The 21,929-nt window shown below is 51.0% G+C and overlaps 1 protein-coding gene across 5 annotated transcripts in view; it reads left to right on the top strand.

Moving 5' to 3' along the window:
• KANSL1 (KAT8 regulatory NSL complex subunit 1) overlaps positions 1 to 21,929 on the top strand; it is a 105,443-nt gene that overhangs the window by 64,169 nt on the left and 19,345 nt on the right. For 4 of the 5 annotated variants that reach the window (XM_075443780.1, XM_075443784.1, XM_075443782.1 and 1 more), the window contains 3 exons: positions 9,970 to 10,111; positions 15,198 to 15,302; positions 20,371 to 20,486. In XM_075443780.1, the coding sequence (XP_075299895.1) occupies positions 9,970 to 10,111; positions 15,198 to 15,302; positions 20,371 to 20,486 (363 nt within the window). The remainder of the gene's footprint in view (positions 1 to 9,969; positions 10,112 to 15,197; positions 15,303 to 20,370; positions 20,487 to 21,929) is intronic. The other variant, XM_075443783.1, reaches the window with a different exon arrangement.

Genomic DNA, 21,929 nt, shown 5'->3' on the forward strand with positions numbered 1-21,929 from the left:
TGGATCCTTAGGCTGCGCTTACCTTCCTCTGGGAAGGGATTTGGGGATATTTTGGGGAGAGAAACTGCCACGCGAGAGTGGCTTGGGGCAAAGGCTTTGGCTGCAGCAGCAAGAGGGGGGAACGAAAGAAATGAAATCCAGTGTGGAGCATCTCCTTGGGTTGAGGTGCTGCTGGGACCAGTGGCTCCACAGCCGCGTTGGGCAGTGGGCTGGAGATCGTTTCTGCAACTGGAGTATTATTAGAAATTTGGATTCCGCTGTGCGCAGTTGCCACAGGCTCGTCCTGCCGTAATTTCTATGCAGGAGTTCAGGCATCTTTTAATTGCTGGCCTGGGCCAATTTTTTTTCTTCCTTTTTTTTTTTTTTTTTAATCTTTTTTAATAGAAATGAACTAGAGATGCCAAAACAAACCTTTCATATCCTGATCCGAGTGATGGTTGCTCTGCAGACAAAGCATTGCATGCTGTGGCCGGTGGAGCGGTTTGGATGGTTCCTCACCATCAAAAAGGAGGGCAGTTGTGATCTGCTTTATTTGAATGCAAATTATGCATGGCCCCTGGGCTGCTGGCGGCCGGCCCTCTCGCTTGGGCAGAAGCCTGGCATCCTTGCGTCGCCCCGCTCAGCAGCAAAATGCCGTCGGATTTGTGCTCACGCGTTTCCCCCGAGCAGTGGGGGTTGTTCAGTGAGGAGCAGTGGAAATAACTCTTTACTCCCAGCCTCTGGAGGTCTTTGGTTTTTCTGAATACGGCAATGAATGAACTGAGTTGAGGTTTGAACTAGATTTAGGTTCGTGCCGAGCACACGCTGTGAAGAGAAGAGCCCTTGAGAAGCTGAAGTTTCTGTCCACAGGGTGGGGGCGGGCGTTCTGCTGAACAAATTGTTCGCTTTGGCTTCTGCGCGGGCAGAGATGTTATGATCAGCTAATGAGCTTGTTCTCCAGCGCTGGTGGGGTTTTCTCTTCCTCCCTTGGAGTTGTCGTGCAGGCGCATTTGGCAGAGTTTAACTCTTGCTCCACCCATAGATCAGGTTTTGCACTGATCTTAAAAAAAGTACAAAAGCCTGGTGGTCTGAGGAATGAACTTGAGGAAAATGTGGGGACAGGCGCGAGCTGGAAAACAGCAGCTGAATTGGGTGCAAACGTCTTGCTTCCTTCAGTGAGGCGCGATTAAAGATCATGAGAGCAAGTGAAAAAGTTGCATTTGTGTAGTGCAGGAGGGATGATGCTTAGCTTTTTGTTGCCAGAATCGTGTATGTGAGCAGAGCACACAGCTTTTTTAGTTAGGCTATTCCTGGGTTTCCAGGTGCGTAAGCGTTGGGAGTGCTGTCCCTGGCATGGGCTCGAACAGCAGGTGCCCCAGTATTTTACTTTATTGGTATTTGAGCTCCTCAAAAGGTGAGCAGAGAAATGCGGTAGGGAACTTTTTTTAACCTGATTTTAGGGCTTTGAATGTTTTTCAGTTTCCGGTGAATCAGCAGGCGTTGATTTAACCATGAGATGTCTCTTGGCATCTCACTGTTGTTCCGGAGTAGGCGTTGCACCGGTGTGGACACGAAGCGTTGCGTTGCGTTCGCACGACTGAACTCTGCCCCGGGGCTGCTGCCTGGTGGTAGGTAACGCAAGGAAAGCGTGCAGAATTAGTATGGGTGGTTTGCCCTTTAATTGACAGCTGAATGTCATAAACTGTCCTACTTGAAACCACTTCTGTGGTCGGTTGGCAGGTTTTGACCCTGCTGAAGATCCCAGGTGGAAATGAAGATTCCCAGGTGGAGCTGAGCTCTGGTGTGGCTCGCTTTTGTTTGCTGTAACCGGCAGCAAGATCCCTCTTCTAGTTCAGAGCAGTGAATTGCGTTGAGTGCTGGTGCTTGGGCAGCTCTCCTGAAGGCACGAGGCGCACCTCGGAGTGTTTTGGCAGCGGTGGGATGCAGAGCTGAGCACAGCGCTGGGAAGAGGACAGCAGCTTGTGCGGAGATTTTGGAGCAGAATCAAAACTGGGGATGGGACTGTGGCTTCCTGCAGTCGCAAATTGGCTGCTGCAGTCTGAGAGAGGTGTGTTGCTGATGATGAGATCTCGCACGTGTAGTTCTGCTTGGTTCCTTGGGGAGAGGACAAGCGTGTGAAGGGCTGTACCAGGCCAAAAGCAGGTTGTTACCAACCAGAGCCAAACAGCTGGGATGTTAGGAGTGGTTTGTGGCAAACCAGTAGCACCCAGCTTGCATTTTTGACAACCTCCCCGGTGGCTCTGAAGCCTGGTAGACCCACAAGAGGCGAGTATGGGCAGCGGCTCCAGAACAATCCCAGGTTCTCAGTGTCAGCTTTAGTGGAAGAGGATATGGTATGCTGGGGTGGGCCTCCAGCAAGCCAGTATGGGGAGTGGGGTCGGACAACCCAAGAAAAAGAGAATTTTTCTGTATAGAATCACAGAATCTAAGCATGGCAGGGGTTGGAAGGGGGGACCTCTGTGGGTCACCCAGCCCAACCCCTTGCCCAAGCAGGGTCACCCAGAGCAGGCTGCACAGCACCGCGTCCAGGCGGGGCTGGAATATCTCCAGAGAAGGAGACTCCACAGTCTCCCTGGGCAGCCTGGGCCAGGGCTCCGTCACCCTCAGAGGGAAGAAGTTCTTCCTCATGTTCAGCTGGAGCTTCCTCTGCTTCAGTTTGTGCCCATTGCCCCTTGTCCTGTCACTGGGCACCACTGAAAAGAGTCTGGCCCCATCCTCCTGACACCCACCCTGCAGATATTTAGAGGCATTTCTAAGGTCCCCTCTCAGCCTTCTCTTCTCCAGGCTGAACAAGCCCAGCTCCCTCAGCCTTTCCTCGAAGGAGAGGTGCTCCAGTCCCCTCATCATCCTCGTAGCCCTCCACTGGACTCTCTCCAGTAGCTCCTCCTTGTGTACAGCATAAGAGTGGATCCGGATGGAGACCTCCATGAAGAACCAGTTCTGGGCAGACGGTCTTGCAGAGGAAGTTCCATGGGACATTGTTTTACAATGTCTACTTCCCTCCTTTTGCTTCAGGTCATGAAACGTTGACCCAGCTGTGTCTTGGCTGTGTGTTAGAGACTAAATCCTTCTCCCCACAGCACGGGCACATTCAGGATTGTCAAGGTAGAGCCCTAGTGGTGGGTCATCTGGGAAGCATCTCCTGATTCCTGATACTGAAGCCTCATTTGGTGCACAGATAATTAATTGTCTTATGCAAGAAACGCCCTATACTGTACCTCTTGGGGTCTGTCCTGATGCCGTGGTGAGCCTCCTGCGTGTCCTGATGCCATGGTGAGCCTCCTACGTGGAGTCAGCTAACACCTATCCAGCTCAGCTCCGGCAGGCAGAGGAGGCTGAGGTTGTCTGTGTTTTGGGAGAAGGTCTCCAAATCTGGGGCTTTGAACCGTACCTGGTGATCTCGTCTGTTGAAAGCTGCGTGGGGAGGGGGGGAGTAAATACAGAGCGGCCTCTGCGTTGGTAGGTGACTGCAGTTCAGGGGAGGGAGAAGCCGCTGGGTGTTTGCCAGTAAACGGTGGAGGAGGGGAACCGTATGGGAAGTGCCTGGGAAGCTGCAGCCGATTGCCTCGTGTTGCAGCATTCATCTGTATCTGCGCTGGAAGGGAGAGGCCAGCGGTGCCACGGCTGAGGACTTTGGGATCTGCCACGTGCCCCGGGGTGTGCTGGCTGCCCTGCCCTCGGCCCAGCATGCAGGAGGGCGGCTGGGGTGCCGCAGGCTCCTGCTGCCTTGCCGAAAGTGCTTTCTGGTTCACGGTGGATCTTCCCCATTGCTGTATCACCATGCGGGTGCTTGGTTGCTTGCAGTTTTTCCTTGTGTCACATTTTTCTCTCTTCTGGCATCAACTCTTTTTATTCCAGCATGACCTGTTATTCCTCATTTAACATCAAGATGATTTGGGTTTGCTGAAGTGCTCTGGGTGGCAAAAACAATCTCACTCTAGGCCCCGGCGGCTGCTTCTCATTCATTACTGTTGACTCCTTGAAGTGGTTCTGATATGTAGTTCCCCTCCAGCCTGTAACTTTCCAATCTGAAATCTTTTAACTTCATTTTTCTGTACTGCTCAGTGTCATTATCAGGATGGTTTGGCAGCAGCTGCTGGGTCTGCTTTGTTCACTTCGCAGCTGGGTCTTTACTAGGGCAGTCTCCCAGTGAAAAATGATAATCTCCAATCTGCCCAGTTTGTTGGTGCCGTCTCTGTCCATCCCGTTGGTATTCAGCTGCATGGGCTCATCGGAAAGCAAGATGGGCTGACGGCCAGCAAGGGCTTCTCCCACCAGTCGCACGGTGGAGGGAGGCGATGGAGCTTCTCTGAGGTGCAGAAGAAGCAGGATGACCGTGTGTCTCATACACCTTGCTGGCACAAAACCAGCCGGCGGCCGGGAACTCCAGTGGGCCTGAAATGCCTCTGAGGCGATACGTAAAACCTGCTCGTGGGAGGAGGGCACGGGCGTGCCGTTCCTTGGAAGTGGAAAGATCCTGTGCATCTTCACCCAGAAGTGCTCTGTGGACAGTTCTGACGTGATTTATCTGCATAGGCTCGGTTGAAGCACATATCATGGGTGGAGGTTGTGGTAGGGAGGGCTTGTCGATACGGAGCTTGCACAGCTTTTACAGCACCACGACTGCTGCGACGACCGAACCGGTTCTAGCACGGGAAAGGCATCGACCGAAGTGTTGCCGTGTTCATTGGCAGGGCTCTATTTATATTGCTTATTAAAAAAAAAAACAAAACGTAGTAAAATGAGAGCACACACCCCTTTCTGAAACAGCCGAAGCCAACTCTGTGGTGGTGTGGGGCTTTCTGTCCCGCTGGCTCTCCCGACTCTGAAATGGAGATGCTGCTGCCTGGCAGGAGCGGTTGGCTGGTGGGTTTTCTTTTCTGGAGTTGAATTTGCCGTTTAGGATAACTGATTTTAACCCACAGTTGCCTTTTTGTTACTTAAGGAAGGACTGGAGCCCGTCCCAAGGACTTGGGCTGATGCAATACGGGATTTATTCCCCCCACCCTCTGCCCTGCTGCAGTCATGTTAAGCTCTCCGCCGTTTGTTAGGAGGAAGTGTTTACCTCTGAGAATTGGTCATGTTGATAAAGTTTCTTCCTGTAATGTCCTAAGGCTGAGTGTTTCTGCTGGAGAGAGGGGCACGGCAGAGCACGTCTGGGAGCTCGGCACTGCGGGGCGGGAGCTGTCAGCACGGTTTGAGGCTGCAGCCACGAAGCGCAGGAGTTACAGAATCACAGAATGGTGGGGGTTGGCAGGGCCCTCTGTGGGTCACCCAGCCCAACCCCCTGCCCAAGCAGGGTCACCCAGAGCAGGCTGCACAGCACCGCGGCCAGGTGGGGCTGGAATATCTCCAGAGAAGGAGACTCCACAGCCTCCCTGGGCAGCCTGTCAAAGGGTTCAGGGTTTGAGGTCTTCTGCCCCAGCTGGGGAGAGGGATCTGCTTCTTCCCTCGCCCCTGCCCCTGCAGCCCTGCAGCCTCCCGCGGTATTTCTAACCCTGTGGGCTGAGCTTGGCTCAGCTCCCCGCTGGTTCTGCCTCCTCCGTCCCAGCCTCCCAGCCCTCTTGGGCACCTTCGGGCGCGTGCGGGTTCCCCCCGCATGAGGCTGCCCGTTCTGCACGCACACGCTGTTCACAAGGAGCAGGGTCTGCCGAAGCGTGCGGCACGCGGTCCGTGTCGGCCAAGCTGGGCGCAGGCGAGGGGCGGCCGTTGCTCCCGTCACCTCCTCTGCCGCAGCCGCTCTCCTGCGCACGCTGCTGCCTGCAGAAGGGGAACCAGTCTACCTCGGAAATTACTTTTTAAAACAATCAGCCTCCTAAATAATTCATTTTCTGTGTGGTTTCATGAGCTTACCCTCCTGTCGCAGCTGGAGGGGCTGTCCTGTGCCATCCTCTGTAGCCTGTTTTCTGCAGGCGCTCGCCGTCGCGCAGAGCACACCCGTGCAGCGGCGTGATGAGCGGTTTCCCGGGGAGGACGCAGGATTTCGCTGCTTTGCTGCTGCTCGCGTTACTCCCCGCGCCGGCTTTGCCTCTCGAAGCAGAAGACAGCTCTGAAGACGAGCCCCGCAGCCCGCTCGCGGCCACACTGCTCTCTGCAGCCATCTGGCCGTCTCTTCGGTCGTCGTCTTCAAGCAAGTGCAACAAACTTTTGTATTAATTGTCGTGTTGAAGTCCCTAATGTTTAGAAAGAAAGGAAGTGGGTTTCTCTCCCCCAAGAGCTGGGTGTCTGGCTGGGGTTTCAGGTGACTACAGTGACTTCAGATGCTGTCATTAATGCGTGGTTGCTACCTTCTAGCGCTAGTCAGGAAAATAATCATTCTAGCAAAGTGTTTGTATAGAGATTAAAGCTAAAGAAGCTACACAGCTTGATATCCGAAAGCTGATCTACATGAGGAGAACCCATATATGTTGCTGACAGCACATCGCAGCAAAGGGTGTAACTGAACAGGCTCTGAAAAAGGCTGAATTCTAAATATAGAGGGCCACACTACGCTCAGCGCTGTTTTGGAAAGTGTGGCTGAGCCATCATTATGTATCTTCCCCTCCTCCACCTATGCCGCAGGGTGTCAGAGGATGAAGTATACGTTGCCGTGTTTCGCTTTCTTCGTCTATTTTTGGTTTAAATCCAGTGGGTTTTTCTGGGGTAGGATGTGTCCTGATTTTAAGGTGAAGAGCAGGTCTGCTGCTGCTTAGGCTGCTGTGTTGCTCAGGAATCTAAATGGGTATAAGGTGTTTCTTATACTTGATCTCAATTTCTGTCTGATCTGAGCAAGAGAATGCGATGTGTTTAACGGAGCAGGCCAGTATTGTTCCAGCAGGCATAGGTGCTTTATAACGTTGCGGAGGCAAGCGAGGGAGCTGGCAGGTTGGAGGGGCTCTCAGCAGCTTTCCATACTTCTAAAAACGACTCACAGTGCTACATGGATGCCCAGAGAGCAAACTGAAGCCTGCTGAGATCTGGCTTAGAGTCCTGAACTTGCTAGGGGTCCATATAGTCTGTTGCATCCACAGATGCTGAAGATGCTGTAAAAGCAGCCGCAGCCGTTGGCAGAGGTCTTCCCTGGTTTTAAGCTGTAAAAAAAAGATAAACTCTTCCCCAGTAAAATTGTTCTTCGCTTCTGAAATGAGAGTATGGTAGAATTTCACTGAAACTTGGCTGGCAGAGAAGTAATGTGTGCTGGAAAATCTTGTGGGAAACTACGACGTGAAAACGCTGTCAGTCTTGCGGGTGATTGAGTCAGAGCAGCGTCGCTGCGAGATAGGGACATCGGCTTCCCAAACACCGCTTCGCTACCAGTGGAGGGGATTTCGTGCCATTTAGGCTCGGCCTGGAGCTCCCTTGCGGGGAGGAGGGACCGTAAAGCTTGCAAGGCGTTATCCTTCTTGGAACAGAGTAAAGCATGGCTGGGCTGGAGAGCTGGATTAGAGCTGCGTGATCGGGTGATGCCGGAGTGGTGCTGGCAACTGCTCAGCCCATTGTAAACCAGTTTAACCCTGTGGTCGCTCTGCCTTGCTGGTAGGGTATGTTGGGCCTTTACCCAGCCCCGGTGCTCAGCTGCCTTGGCCGCCTTTTGTCTCGGGCTCTGCTGACTGTGTCCTTGGCGTAACTGATGGAGGATTACGATCTGGCCTTGCAGTGGCATCCATCTCCATTAAACAGTAAAATTTCCACCAAACGTAAGGTCAGCGTTGGTCAAAATCGAGCAGGCACTTTACACAGGCAGAAATATTCCGTAGAGAAAGACTTAATCTCCTAAAAGTGCTTTGAAGCTGGTCTGGGGGAGGGCTGGGAGGGCTGTAGGCAGCGGATGTGGTGGCCTCTGTTGGTGGAAATCTGGCCTGGTCTAAACTGGCACTGAAGCACCATCGCCCACGCAGGCGGGAGGTCCGGCGAGAGCATGGAGAGCCTGTCTTGTTCTGAATTTGAGGGGTTTGCGTGCGGTTTGAAAGAGCCAGCTCCTCCTTTTCGGGGTATTTCTGTTAGCTGGTTTGAACCTTGTAATAACCCTGGTGCTTTTTGGTTTTTTAGCCAAGCGCATTTGGCAGCAGCACACCTAAATAAGGGCAGATGCACAGGAGGTGTAGATTTTCCTAAGAACTTGATTCTTGCTGTTGCTTCCCGTCTCTGCAGCTGGGGGTGCCGCAGCAGTAAACCTCATTTCCCCCGTGCTGCCTGCGCTACGAGGGCTGGTGTCAGCTTGAAACAGGTTAATCTCAGCAGAAGGCTTCTTGGTTAGATTTTGGAAGAAGAATCTGGACTGTGGCCGCTTGCTGCGGCTCCCCTGCCCCATGTGCTCTCCCTGGGTTCAAAAATGCTACAGAAGGAGGGGGAGATGGGCAGAGGGAATTACTTTGTGATTAATTTTGTAATTGCCAAACATCCAGATGTGGCAAAGGCTTTGTGCAGTGGCGCTGGATTTGTGCATGCATTTTCTGCTGATGCCGTGTTTCTGAACCGTGTTGCGTTTTTCTTCCTTTCTGGGTAGCCTTAGTATTTACCCACCAGAATCAGGATGCTTAGAGTATATTTTCATAAATGATGGCTTTCAATGTGGGAGGGTGGAGCCACGGATTTGTACGTACCTTACCGTCATGGTGTTCCTTTCTGCCCTGGAGTGTGACAGTAGGGAGTAGGGGTGTTTGTGTAACAGTTGACTGTAAAATGCAATGCTGTGGTCCGTGCACTAGTGAAAGCGTGTTTATGCTCCTGCAGAACCGTGCTTTGTGTTTGCAGCAGAGATAAAGAGGTAGGAAATCAGTCAAGAGTTGCGAAGTGTGTAGGTTCCCCCCATGCACCCACACATGCTTGCCTGCTCTCAGAATCACAGAATCACAGAATAGTAGGGGTTGGAAGGGACCTCTGTGGGTCATCTAGTCCAACCCCCCTGCCCAAGCAGGGTCACCCACAGCAGGCTGCACAGGACCTTGTCCAGGCGGGTCTGGAATATCTCTAGAGAAGGAGACTCCACAGCCTCCCTGGGCAGCCTGTTCCAGGGCTCCGTCACCCTCAGAGGGAAGAAGTTCTTCCTCATGTTCAGACGGAACTTCCTGTGCCTCAGTTTGTGCCCATTGCCCCTTGTCCTGTCGCTGGGCACCACTGAAAAGAGCTTGGCCCCATCCTCCTGACACCCACCCTTCAGATATTTGTAGGCATTTATAAGGTCCCCTCGCAGCCTTCTCTTCTTCAGGCTGAACAAGCCCAGTTCCCTCAACCTCTCCTCGTAGGGGAGACACTCCAGTCCCCTCACCATCCCTGTAGCCCTCTCACATCGCTCCTCCGAGCCCCAGAGATCAGGAGTCACCGTTCACTTGGTAATTTTCTGAAGTTTTTTCCTGGCTGCTTTGTTTGCTCCCTCAAACCATCAGATGCAGAAAAAACTTTGCTGCTGCCTGCTTTCCTTTGCAGCACCTCCTTGCAGGGGAGCAGCTCGTGCAAGGTGCTGGTAGCTCTGTTGCTCATCTCAAACAGTGGCTGCTCTTAAAACCAAATGATGGTGTGTTATGAAACTTGCCGCCGAGTTTTAATTGTGGCCGTGCGGTACATGTTGGTGTTGAGGCGCATTTTGTGACTGATAATAGAGGTCTTTTTGTGGGGAGGCTAAGTCAAGGAGGGGAGGGCAGGTGGGTGTTGTTTTTGCCCAATACTTGGATAAGTGGGACTGGCAGATGTGGCCAGGTAGGACTGGAGCTGCTGGTTCAGCTAAGCGTGGAATAAAATCTTAACGCTTGCATAGGCAGGACTTCAATCACCGGGTACCAAAAGTTGTTTTACTATTGCTCTGCAGAGGCATGGCTTTTATAGCACGTCTGTAGTTTGGTTGGTAATTATTAGCAGTGGGTAGATGGTATCAGTCACGCCGTTCAGCGTGTAGCTTTTGATCTATCTGTCAGTTCTGCTAGGGTTTTTTGTGGACTGTGTAATTAAAATCACACTCAAAATAATCCCCCCTTCCCTTCTCTGTTTTTCCAGGAGGCGAAGGGCAGAGTGGAGATGGGCAGCAGACCGTGCAGCCATCGTCAGTCGCTGGAATTGGCTCCAAGCCCACGTCTCGGACCTGGAATACCGAATCCGGCAGCAAACGGACATTTACAAGCAGATCAGAGCCAACAAGGTGAGGACAGGCGTGCGCTGGGGTACTGGTGGCTTTGCTGTCTGCCTCCGAATGGCTCTCTTCCCTGATGCAGTGGGGAGTGCGTAAGCAAAGTCTGGTGCTTTCCTCCCCCCCCCCCCCCCCCCCCCCCGGCATCTCTGAAAAAGCATATTGCACAGTTGTGACTAATTGTAATGCTATTTGGCATGGGCTGAGTGTCATTCTTTCTCCTGGTTCAGTACAGTAACATGAAGAGAGCAATACCTCGCGTGAAAATCAGTCTTTGGGTACTGAACAAAACTGTTGCTTTCGCGTGTGTGTTGCTGTTCCCCATTGTTCAAGCCTTTCTCTTTTTTATTTGATTTTTTTTTTTTTTTTTACACCTTCTCATTCTTTCTTTTTCGGAGTATCTGAAGATGGGAATAAGGAACAACTTAACAAGAGACTTACTGGGGAGGAGAGGGGACTGTGGAGGAAGTTAGCTTCAGATGCTATCACATAGCACAGGCTTAAAATTGAGTCTGTATCATAAAAAAAAAAAAAGACTGTTCCTAGGTGCTGACCTTTCTCTGTGAAAGGAATTTTTTTTTTCAGACTTGCTCTCAGATGGTGGGAGAGTGGGAAAGCAGAGAAGGGATGAGGAAGGAATTGTTATCGAGACTTGTTCAGGCATGCACATCTAAATGTCAGGCCTTGGAGGGAGGAATGTCTGGAGTTTGTGGCGAGAAGGCTCATGGTATTGCATCAACTTGGAGGTCCTGAGGAATTTAGGGTCCAGCAAACGCCTTTCCCAGGCTGTGTGGTGCTAAGGGGGTGGTGGGGAGAGAGGCTTCGGGGCGGGTGGAAGGCACAGGCGGGGGAGGGAGGCTGGGCTTGCATGCAGCGATGTGGGAAAACCGGCGCATGGAGCGAGTGAGGGCTGTGGGTGCCGAGGTGGAAGAGCACGGCTTGCTGAGCAGAATACATTACCAAGATTAGAGCCAAAGGCTTCTGGGAAGCCGAATGTGTGTCAGATTAATGAACCAGTTTCAGAAAGAATCATCTTCCTTCTGTCTTAAGAAAGCCGATTGTGCAAGATGGTGTCTAAGTGTAAAATACGAACTAGCTAAACATTTAGATGCTAAAAGTTAAGTAATGGAAGAAATGAGAAAACTCATCTGATGAAGTGGAAGATTCAGTGCTTTCACCAGTTGATGACAACTTGACAGGCTGGTGAAATGGCCTGATAATGGCTACAAGCATCCCATATGTTTTTATCGGAGGGTGCAATCTCCGCGTCTGAAGGGAGAACATCACGGTATTGTGTCAAAGTTGAAAAGTACATCTGAGGTTTCGCAAAACAGGATGTCATCGTTTTGGATTTGTTCAAACCAAAACTCCTCAGCTGCAATGACCCGCTACAGGAATTTAAGGTAAAGCGTGCCCCGTACGGTGGCAGAAGAGCTCACGTGGTGAGGGTTGGGTAGTGGCTCTTCTGCCTGAAGAAGAAAGCGGGTAGCAAACACCGCGTCGTTCTGACAGGACTTCATGGAGATCACCGCTTGCACCCTGCTGTCGTCGTCTTGGCGTCGTGGAGCTCAAGGATGCCTTGTCAAACATGTTCTGTTTTCATCAATGAAAAACTGAGAGTGCAATTTATAAAAGCAGCTTGGGACGATTACAGGAGAGCAGAGAAGCGAGCGCGTGTTTCAGTCACACAGGAGTCTTGTTGGAATGGATTTGACTTCCAGTTGTACAACGATGACGATTACAGAATTTGAAGACACCTTGTTTTTTCTGTCAACATAACTTACCTCTAGCTTATTTGGCCGTAAGGAGGTTAAAATGTAGCTGCTGCAGGAATTCAAAGTCACTATTCTATTTTTTTTTTTTAAGGTAATTACCTTTATACATGAAGGTTTACATCCAAATGTGCCCTTCAACAAAGATGCGTTGCTTCGTCAAACCAAAGCACGAGAAAGATCAGGCAGTTGAAAACAACCTTCTGCTTTGAAGGTACACTGCTGCCTGGGCGTCTCGGCAGTAATGGGGTTTTCTGCACGTTTGGATCGCTCGGTCGGAGCCTGGTGAGATGCGGAGGAAAACAGCAAACCGGCGAGCGTGTGTTCAGAGTCAGTTGCGAAGCACTGTGTCTTCTGGTGCTTAAAAATAGCGGGCTGTTGTGCCTTCGGTTTCGTGTCGGCTTTGAAGAGTGTGGTTTTGTTTCTTTTCATAAATGTGCTTCGTTGGGCCTTTTTTAGGCGGGGTGTGGCAGGGTGCTGGTTCCCCCCACGCAGTCTTTGCGTCTCCCTGCGTGTGTGGGTGCAGATGCTCCCTGTTTGGAAAGGAACGAACAGCGTTCTTTCTCTGTGTCTCTTGTGAGTTTTGCTCTTAGATGGAATAAGAGGTAAATGAAGTTGAAGGGCTCCTGCAGGAATTTTGTGTAGTGGCAGACTTGCTTGAAATACAGTGACCGAAACTCCTTGAAGATGGGGTCGTTGTGCACGTTGTCCCTGCAGACCCAGGTTCGCCTGATTCCCAGACCATCCGAGAGGCGTTCGCTGTGGTCCCTGCGCGCTTTCGCTCTGGTCTGCGTGCCGCCTGTCCCGTGGGGAGGGCTGTGCCCTGCCCGGGGCTGCGGAGTCCAGAGGGACGCGTGGTGGGAAGGGTGGGGTGGCAGTTAGGAGGAGCCTCGTGCTGGAGGGATCTGCAGCTCTCACCTGAGTTTCCCGTGTTTGCAGCGGTGTGTCGGGATTAGGGCACGGTTAGAGATGCTGCTGTCCCTGTGCAGGGCTGCTTAGGACACTCAGTCTCTTGCTGATGTGTTTTAATGTGGGTCAGTCCTCTTCCTCACCCATTAGTCACTTGGCAGAAGCTGCTGACCATTACAGGACTGTGGGATACGAGATCTGTCTCTATATCTGTCTCTGAGACCTGTACGATTGACTGCTCATTAATACCAGAATTGGTAAAAATGGGAGTAAAGAAGCAGCAAACTTGCCCATAAATGGGGGGGTGGGGGTGGCTTTCTTTTTTCTGTGTTTTGGAGAACGTGGGTGAGAAGCAAGTATTGTGTGACCTTGGAATAATTCACATGTGCTGCTCCTTTCCCGTTCCGGAAAGGGAGTTGGAAATTTGATGTTGCCCTTCTAACTTCTCTCTGTTATTCAGAAGCGTGTAAATAACAGAGATGTAAAACTCTTAGGCACAAAGCAGAAGGCACAAGCCCTCAGGAGGAAGGTGCCGTCCGACGTGGAGGTCTGCAGGTCCGGAGAGGCATCTCCAGGCTCTCCAGGAGAGGAGGGCTGGCCTGCGCGGGGGGTTCGGGCAGTGCAGCTTCGGCACGAGGGCACGGTCACCAGATCTGTGTCACAGGGAAGGCTGCGTTAAGCGTTGCCTCTGCTTCAAAGTCACCAGTAAAGGGACATGCTTCTAAACAAATACCCACAGCCCGTAGAATTAATTACTGCTCCTTCCTGAGGTGTGGAGCAGCTCCCTTCATCCTCTGCCTTTAAACTGGAGCAGAAGTCCTTGGTGGCTGTTCCTGAGGCCTGTGCTTCCCCATCTCCTTCTCTCGCTGAGCAAATGAGAAGCCCGAGTGCTTGCTGGAGTATCAGAGGGAAGCAGTTTCCTTGGTTCCAATTTTGAATTCGGTCCCAGGTTCTCCCTTTTTTGTGTCCGCTGTCTCCTGCACTTCACATCTGGAGATGAGCAGCTTCTTTGCTAAAGCTTGCCCAAGGGTGTTTCTGGGGGCAGTGGTGAAATGTGATGGGTTGCTGTTGGAGAGAGGTCTTTCCAGGGTAGAGGAAAAGCACAGCAGTATTTAACTGAGTTTAGACTTGCAGCCTCCCTCATCCACTAAACATCCTTCCGGGATGTCAGAAAACTCTAGAAAATCGTCATCGTGTTTATTCTAGAAGCTGGCTATTTCCTCATTGCTGGTCAGAGGCCACGTACAGTTGCGTGTAGTTTCTGAACTGTTTTCACATGGAGTATCCCTGAACTGTGGGCTACCACTGCCTTTATGGAAAGCCACCGATCTGTTGTGTAGGAGATTGCATCAAGGCAGCAGGTCAGCCTGGTGAGCGACTTCCATGGCCACGTGCCATGGCATCGGTCATGTTAAGATTTGACTTTGTGGACTTTGTGGGAAGCCTTGTAGCTCTCTCCTCTCTCCAGGCACCGTATCCAGGTTCCCTTCTAGGCTCGATTCCTTGTGACACGCTGTGCAACCTCCAGAATTGTTTTCAGATGAGTGATCCGCCTGTTCTTAATCTGAGCAGCCCTTTCCATAGTTCCTTGTTTGACCAAACACAAACTTGTTCTGGCTTGTCTTTGTCCTGCAATATATTCATGGCCTGTAGGTTCCTCCAACTCTCGAATCCCTTCCACGTTTTAGCCTGCTTTGTTACAATATAGCTCAGAATATGCGTAATTGTAATGATTTTATTTTACTTCGTGTTGCTCAGAGAGAAAGCAGTCCTGCCTTTAAAGTAAGCTTCACTGAGAGTAAAACATAAACAGGACAACATATGTGAAGCCTGATAAAGCAGTGCTCTGCCACTGTGCTGTGTCCCGCTAGGTTTATAGCAATGCCTCATTTATCAGCGCTTTTCTTTCCTTATTGAATTTTGCGAATATCGCTGCTTTGAAAAAAAAATCTGCTCAGAGTAACAAGTTTGTGGATTTTTGGCACCCGCTCAAAGTCGTTTGCTTGGCCGTGGCGGCGAGTTCCACTTTGTACTGTGAGAGCAGTCGTTTCCTGCACTTTTGCTGGCGTGCAGCTCGCTGAACCTCCTCGCGTGCGGGAGGAGGAGAAGGGGTGGGAAGCGGGACGGCGGCAGCGTTGCAGCAGTGTTGCCCGAGAGGGAGCTGACTGTCTGCAGTCAGTGGGCTGGAGGCATGTGGTCTGGCTTCAGCCACCGTCCTTCCCCCTCCGAGTTCAGCTTAGATGTCAGGAAAATCCGGGCAGCGGGGGATTCGGTTTGGCATCACATCTGAAAAATGCGGTGGGAATCCAAGCCTTGCTGTGCAGCGGTTGTAGTTTCTGGGAGGTGATGGATGCGCAGTTTCCCTGCTGAAACCGAAGGACCCGCAGTTAATTCCTGTTCCCTTCCCTCTCTTCCAGGGGCTGATAGTTCTTGGTGAAGCATCACCCCCTGATCCTGCAGTAGATGATGCGTCCCGTCCCGTTAGTGCTGAAGTTAAGCTGGAGCCTGGGGCTGACCGGCTGGTAAGTGCCAGCAGCAGGAGTGACTGGGTCCGGACGCTTCACGTTCACGGATTTTGGGTAGGGAAGGTCGATTCTTTAAGCTGTGCTGGAGAGAGGTGCTCAAACCACGCGTCTGCGCAGGACTGGCCTCCTGCAGAAGCATCTCCGTGTGGGACTTCACGTGGGAATCGCTGATCTGTTGGTCTCTGGAGCTCGCCCCCTCTCAGGTTATTTTGGGGTAAATAAATGATAGGATTTGAACACCTTTTAGAACAGAATTCCTCAGGGTACCTTTGTAATATGTATTAGCATTTTGTGAAGCTTAAAAATCCAAACTAATCCTTTCCCTCTAGCAAAAGTACCTCAAACTGAGAGCAGCACAATTAGCAAAGGCTTCTAAAGATGTGACCGTTAATATCTGCCTGAGTGTTACCCCTTGGAAGGGGAACTGATGATTTCAGTGAGATGCACTGGAAACTATGCGGAGTGCCAGGTATTTATTATTTAATGCAGAAATGTAGGCCACAGACTAAAGGCTTGATCCTACTGTTCAGCCTGGCTGTGATTACTTTTGATCCCGTGGGATGCTTTGATGTACTAAAATGGAGGATTTTGAAGTTGTGGTGTAGTACTAGGAGAAGGGTGGTCCCTGCGTGGCTCAAACTCCTGCTGCCAGGCTGCAGCGCTCCTGCTTTTCTGTCCTGATGCCGCATTTGGGGAGAAACGGAGCTTCACTGCAATGGGAGTGCTGGAGTTTCACAGACCAGTATTCAATGTAGTTGATACCGATAAAAAACATAACTAGAAGTGACCGTAAAATTGTACTTCGAGTGTTTTCTCCTATCACTGAGAAGACTTTGTTAAAGTTTTCCTGATACTGAAAGATAATCTGAAATACTGTGAAATTTTTGATTAACGCCGGACTGCAAAGGGGTGACTACGAGTGATTGTAATAAAATGTCTCCTCGCTTGACACTGGCTTTCAGGTGCGTGTTTGGAATGGAAGTCTTCAGTTAGCAGATTAGCTGAGCCCAAAACTCTGCTGTGTAGTTTGGTACAGTGGGCAGGTTTTGCTCGCAGCTGAAATAGTAGGTAGTGCTTCGGGTGAGCGCAGAGCCACGCTGGAGGAGCGACGGGAGGCTGGAGAGCCGGGATGACAGGGGCTGCTACCCATCGTGATTGAATCACAGGCATTACGCAGTGTCTGGTTTTGAACAGTGATGTCTGTCTGTCATGTGGCCCCCCCCTTTTCATGCTTTAACCCAAAAAGCGCTCAGAGAAGAATACAGAAGCGCAGTGACAGCATCCTCTGCTTCGCTTCAGGAATAACATGCTCCTGCAGTGATGAATTGGATGTTATTTGGGAGCTAATCTGTACATAGCAGGCTGATAACGGAGATAAACGATCAAATTTAACAGTGATGGGAAGAATATTTTCTTCCCTATCCGTTTAAATCAGGATGTTTATTTGACACTAGTGTATTTTCAACCTGGAATCTGCAGCTGGAAGGACTGTGTCCCACCTGACTTTGTCCCTACACACTGAAGACATTTTCCATGTACTTACAAAATCATCATGTTGTCCTTTTCTAGATTGTCTTGGACATCATCTCTGTAAGTGGAGAACGGACCATGCCTGTAGGTTTCTGATCTATGGTAAAGAAAATGCTTGCTTGGCCAGTGCTGTCTGGTTTTGCTGCTGACAGCCATCTCACTGGCGCTGTGTTTACTCATTTCCTGCGTTGTCCCTGTTCTCCTCCCGTTCACTTGGGTAGGAGCTCTTCAGACGGAGACTTTTATTACTGCAGTGCTCGCGTGATGGAGATCTGATCTCTTTTGCAGGTCGTGGAGGTAACAGTGACACAAATAATAGCCACTATGACCAGTGAAGAACTACATTTTCGGTGTAAAGCAGGCTGCAGGTTCCTACTTGGCACCTTCATGTGGCTGCTCCTGTAGCCGTGTTGCCGTTTTGGAGACGAACTCCTCCCGAAATGCTTTTTATTCCCCTTCCACGCGTGGCTGCCGGTGGGCGCACACGTCGCTGCCTGCTGCCCGCTTCTCTGCGGCAGTGCTGGAGGTGTCAGCCGCCAGAAAGGCTGCCTCCGGGCACCCGGCTTCTGCACCCTGCTGCCGGAGGGTTTGGGCTTCATTAGGCTTGCTCATAAGGGCGGGGTGTTGAGTCAGAGCCTTGATCTGCTCCGAGCCAGAGATTAGCCCAGAGACCATTCCTGTTGCGTTAGGACACTTACTGGAAGGGTGTCTCTGAGGCCTCTCCTGGAGCGGTGCTTATCATTTTGGCACTCTTTGGGCTGCTTAGAATTAGGCTTTTTTTTTTTTTTTTTTTCTTGCTTTCCCCCACTGCAAAAACTGGCAGAGTAAGAAACGGATCTGGAGTGGAGTAAGGGGAGGAATCCATCCTGTCTCATGCCCAGCTTCTCTTTGGGTCTCATCCCTCGGCCAGGGTAAATGCAGGATATGTGTCCTTGGGCATCGGCTTGATCTGTGGAATGCGGCTGACAATCCCTAGGAGCAGCTAATCCCATCAGCAGTGGAGGGAAGGGCTTTGTGAAGAAGCCCTGGGGATGTCTGCTGGGAACTGGAAGCTCAGTATGTGAAGAAATATTTTTTGCCTGAAGACGGGAATAAGACAAAGCCCTGAAGAAATAACCCGGCTGTTGATACTGGTTCATTGCTAGTCTAGCAAGGGGGTGGATGTAAATTTTTAGTAGTAAATGAGAAAAGATATTGATGGAGTGTCTTGGTCAGGCTTTTCGTTCTGTTAGAGGTTTGTGTCTAGTAATAGGTGAAGGTCTGAACTTGTCTGGTTTTGTTTGGATTTTGGGGGGAATACGGGGGACATTCCTTGCATTGGGACACAATTAGCTGCCAGCACACAGCTCCTTTAGTGCCGTGAGAGCCCCTGGCAGTCTGCAGGTCCTGGTTACATGTGCAGCAAGAAGGTGTGCTGAAGCTGGATTGACACTGCGCCTAAGAGTCCTAGGGATCTGAAGACCTGGACTTCCAGACCCTAGGCATTCCCAAAACACAGCAAAGAGCTCAGTCTGGAGCATCGATGTGATCCTGGCGTGATGAACGCTCCTCTGGATCCCAGCCTGGCTGCCCAGCCAGCCCCGGAGGAAGTCACGGCATTGGGAGGTGTGTCCGGGAGGAGCTGGTGGAGGATCTGGATGCTGGGAATGTCGGTTCTTGCAGTCCTGCTCGTTCCCCCATTGCTCATGTTCTTAGGGTACACCCATCTTCAGCGTGGTAAGGGCAGCCTGGGCTGTTTCCGATAACCAGGCTTTGGATTGATGCTTTCCAGTTCCTCCGCAGGATGCAGAGAGGAGATGTCTCTTCCCATCTTGAACCACCAAGCCGGAGACAGCTTGTGGAGAAGAGGTTCCTCCTTTAAGACCCTTTCTGGAGAAGAAAATAAATACCCTGTTTCAAAAGAGCTTATGAGTCATGTGTACCCGCCCTCCTGAACCGTGGGTGCCTCCGGCGGAGGTGTCATGTGAAGGCACAGCCTTGCCAAGCCTCTGGAAGCCGCCGGGGAAGCGTTCGGCCCCTGCGCGGACTTGGCCTCGCCGGGGTGCTGCGTGTGCTTGCTGAGCTCGCCCCGACGTCCGTGCGCCCAGACCGAGTATCGGCGACGAGCCTGTCGGTCTGATCCTCTGCTCTGCCCGGGAGGAACGTCTGCTTTAGCAGGAGTGTAGAAAACCCAGCAAAGTTCCTCAAACAGGCAGCAGGCAGAAGTTGCCCGTGTTGTCAGAAATCGCTGTTCCCTCGGTGGGTCAGGTCTCTGCTGTGCTCCAGATCCTTAGTCCAGCACCACCGTAGCCTGGTTTGAGTTGTTCATTGGGTTGGGGGAGTGATTGCAGGGAAGATGTTAATTGATGGAGTGCTGATGCTTTTGAGATGGGGTGTGTGGACGAGCAGGGGGGGGCTGGCTGGTCGGACATGCGTGTAGATAAGTCAGACCTTTTATCTTTTTTACTAGTGCTTGAACTGCACCTCCGCCCTTGCGTGCGCGAATGGGGAAACCCAGCTAGAGAGACATTGGCAGTGAGTGTAGGAAGTGCTGCACGGAGGAAGAAATGAAGTTTAACCCCGGGGAGGAGGAGGAGCATGTCTGAAAAGAAAAAGAAGGGGCTGTGCGGATGAGACTGGGGCAGTGAGTGCCAAGGGTATGAACATGCCGGAGCACAGCGGCACCGGCCGGGCTGGAGAGCAGGAGCGTCACTGGCAGGAGCTGCAGAGCCAGCGTGTCCTTGGAAGCTGTGGTGACCGTCCCCCCGGTGCCGAGGCCACTTGCAGAGCAGCTGGAGATGTGCAGCGCCCAGTGCTGCGGCCGCGCAGTAACGGCTGCTCGCTGCGGCGCGAGGGGGTTGGCGTTTCAGGCCAAAGGCAGAAGGGATTGGGGAGCTCTGTGTCTTTAGCTTAGTTCTTATTTCTCTCTGCCAAAAAGGTGTTTCCAGCTTTGTGTTTATCAGGCGGTTTTAGCTTTGTAGAGTTGGCCTGCTTATATCCAGAAACCACAGCCTGTGTGCATACTGATTTAAAATACTTTTTAAAGTGCTGTTTGGACCGTGTTTGCACAGGTATTTAGCTAAAATGCAATTTCAGTTTTGCAAGTCTATTCTCTCCTCCCGTTTTCCCTCAAAGTGCTTAGACAGGAGCTCGCAGCCGGGTGGCTCAGAGCGTGGCACCAAACTGCAGAAGACGCCTGCGAGGTTTACGGGTGGTTCTGAGCTTGTTTGCACTGTCGAGACAAAACGCTGAGATCTCCTTAAAGACCTCAGCCCTTCGTGCTCTGTGGTGGTTGCCCGAGAGGAATCGCAGTCCTTTGGTTCTTGCGTGGAAGGTGCTGTCCTGTATCCCTCCTCCTTCCGGAGCTGCTCCCTAAGAAGTCCTTACGGCTCCCGTCTCCTGTTCACATAGTGACTTCTGAACCCCTGTTTTGAAGTCCTCTGTGGAAACCCGTGGCTACAGTGCAGGATCCTCAGCTGGAAACTGGGAGGAAGGATATTGTGGCTATTTAAGAAGCTTTTTTTATTAATTGATGGTCTTTCTCCTTCTTCCTTAGAGTGTTTGTGGATCCCAGCCACTAGACAACTTGGGTATTTCTGCTGCAAATACTCCTGAATGCCATCCCGCGAAGCCCTGTGGAGCACCAAGACCCGTCAATGGAGTTATTAACACGTAAGCTGCTTGCGTATTGTGGGAAGAGTTGGATTTTTGTGATTGTGACAAAGTCCCATTGAAACTATGCTGTAACGTGCTGCTGGGTAGTAACTGGGTTGGTAAGGGCATAAATGGTCTCCTGTTCAATAAAGGGTGGTAGTAGATCATGCTTGGAAACATTTTGGAGGAGATTGCTTGCTTGAGGTTTTCTGCTGCATTGTTTTTCTGAAAATGGTATTAAACGGAGCTGTGTTTACATGAACAAGCCCTGCGGGCAACCATGCAGTGAGCGTGTTCAAAACTGTTTCTTTCTGGGTATTTTTAATACACTTGCAAATTGTATGATTCAGAGGTACTGGTGGCCCCCTTGCAGTTATTTTGCAGAAGTATCTGTAACCACTGGCCCACTTTTCTGGAGATACCATGGAACCCAAATCCCACTGATTTTGATAGTAAGGCTTTCTGAATTTCTTGTTTCTCCGGGCTGGTTTTGTTGAGTAAGTCCTTAAGTGGGTGAAAGAAATTGATTTCAGGGTTGAACCACCTGAAAACCCTTGAACACGTAGTGCTTGGAAGTTCTGGTAGTGGCTAGAGAAGTGTTGCCAGCACCATTGCACTTGCTGGGTACCTTGAGGGAGGAGGGATGCTGCGCCAGCGCAGCGTGAGCCAGCGTAGAAAGCACCGATCAGCTACCTCATCACTGCAGCTGAAACTCCGTGGGCTAGAAGAGCCCTTTAGATACCTGCAGCCTTTGAACTGCAGAGCCTTAGACCACAGGGCTTTAATGTTTTGCATTTTTAGAAATGAAACGCTCGTAAAATGTGCATGAGAAGGTTCCGTAGATGAGGAGCTGTGCTGGTGTTTGGTAGGTGGCATGGTGTGTTGATGCCACGGCAGGGCAGGGTTCCTGCGTGCGGGCAGGAAACTCCTTTGGACGGAAAACAGAAAGGTTTATGTTAACATTGCGCCTTTCTGGTGTCACTGCTGAGGGTTGTCAGAGGTATAGTTCCCAAATATTAATCAGAATCAAGTTTACATCTAGGGTAAATATTTTTTCTAGAAAATTACACGTTCTCTGTCTTGTGCTCTGTTTGGCATTTGGACTCGTGAGAACCTGTTGTATTAAGATACTTTGCACCGTAATTCTGGGGGAAGCCAAGTTCTAGGATTAAAGCTGTTCAGGGCTAGAGTGGCTTTTGGTCTTGCTCTGTGTCCAGCTTTACATGCTATTTTTTGGTCAGAACATCCAAAGGTATTTTGTCAAAGGTTCATTGGCAGAAAGTGGCCAAAGTTAAAGCAAAAATTGGAGTTGCTTTAACAGAACATACTGCCTTGTGAAACTGCAGTGCTTTAAACTCAGCATGGAGTGTTTGCTGAGGTCTGAATCATGAACCTAGCTGCTATGGCTGAGCACGGTGGGATGGTGGAATGAGTAACAGTATCTTTCTTTATCTCTTCTTC

This window comes from Opisthocomus hoazin, chromosome 26 (genome assembly GCF_030867145.1).
Source record: "Opisthocomus hoazin isolate bOpiHoa1 chromosome 26, bOpiHoa1.hap1, whole genome shotgun sequence".
NCBI lineage: Eukaryota > Metazoa > Chordata > Aves > Opisthocomiformes > Opisthocomidae > Opisthocomus > Opisthocomus hoazin.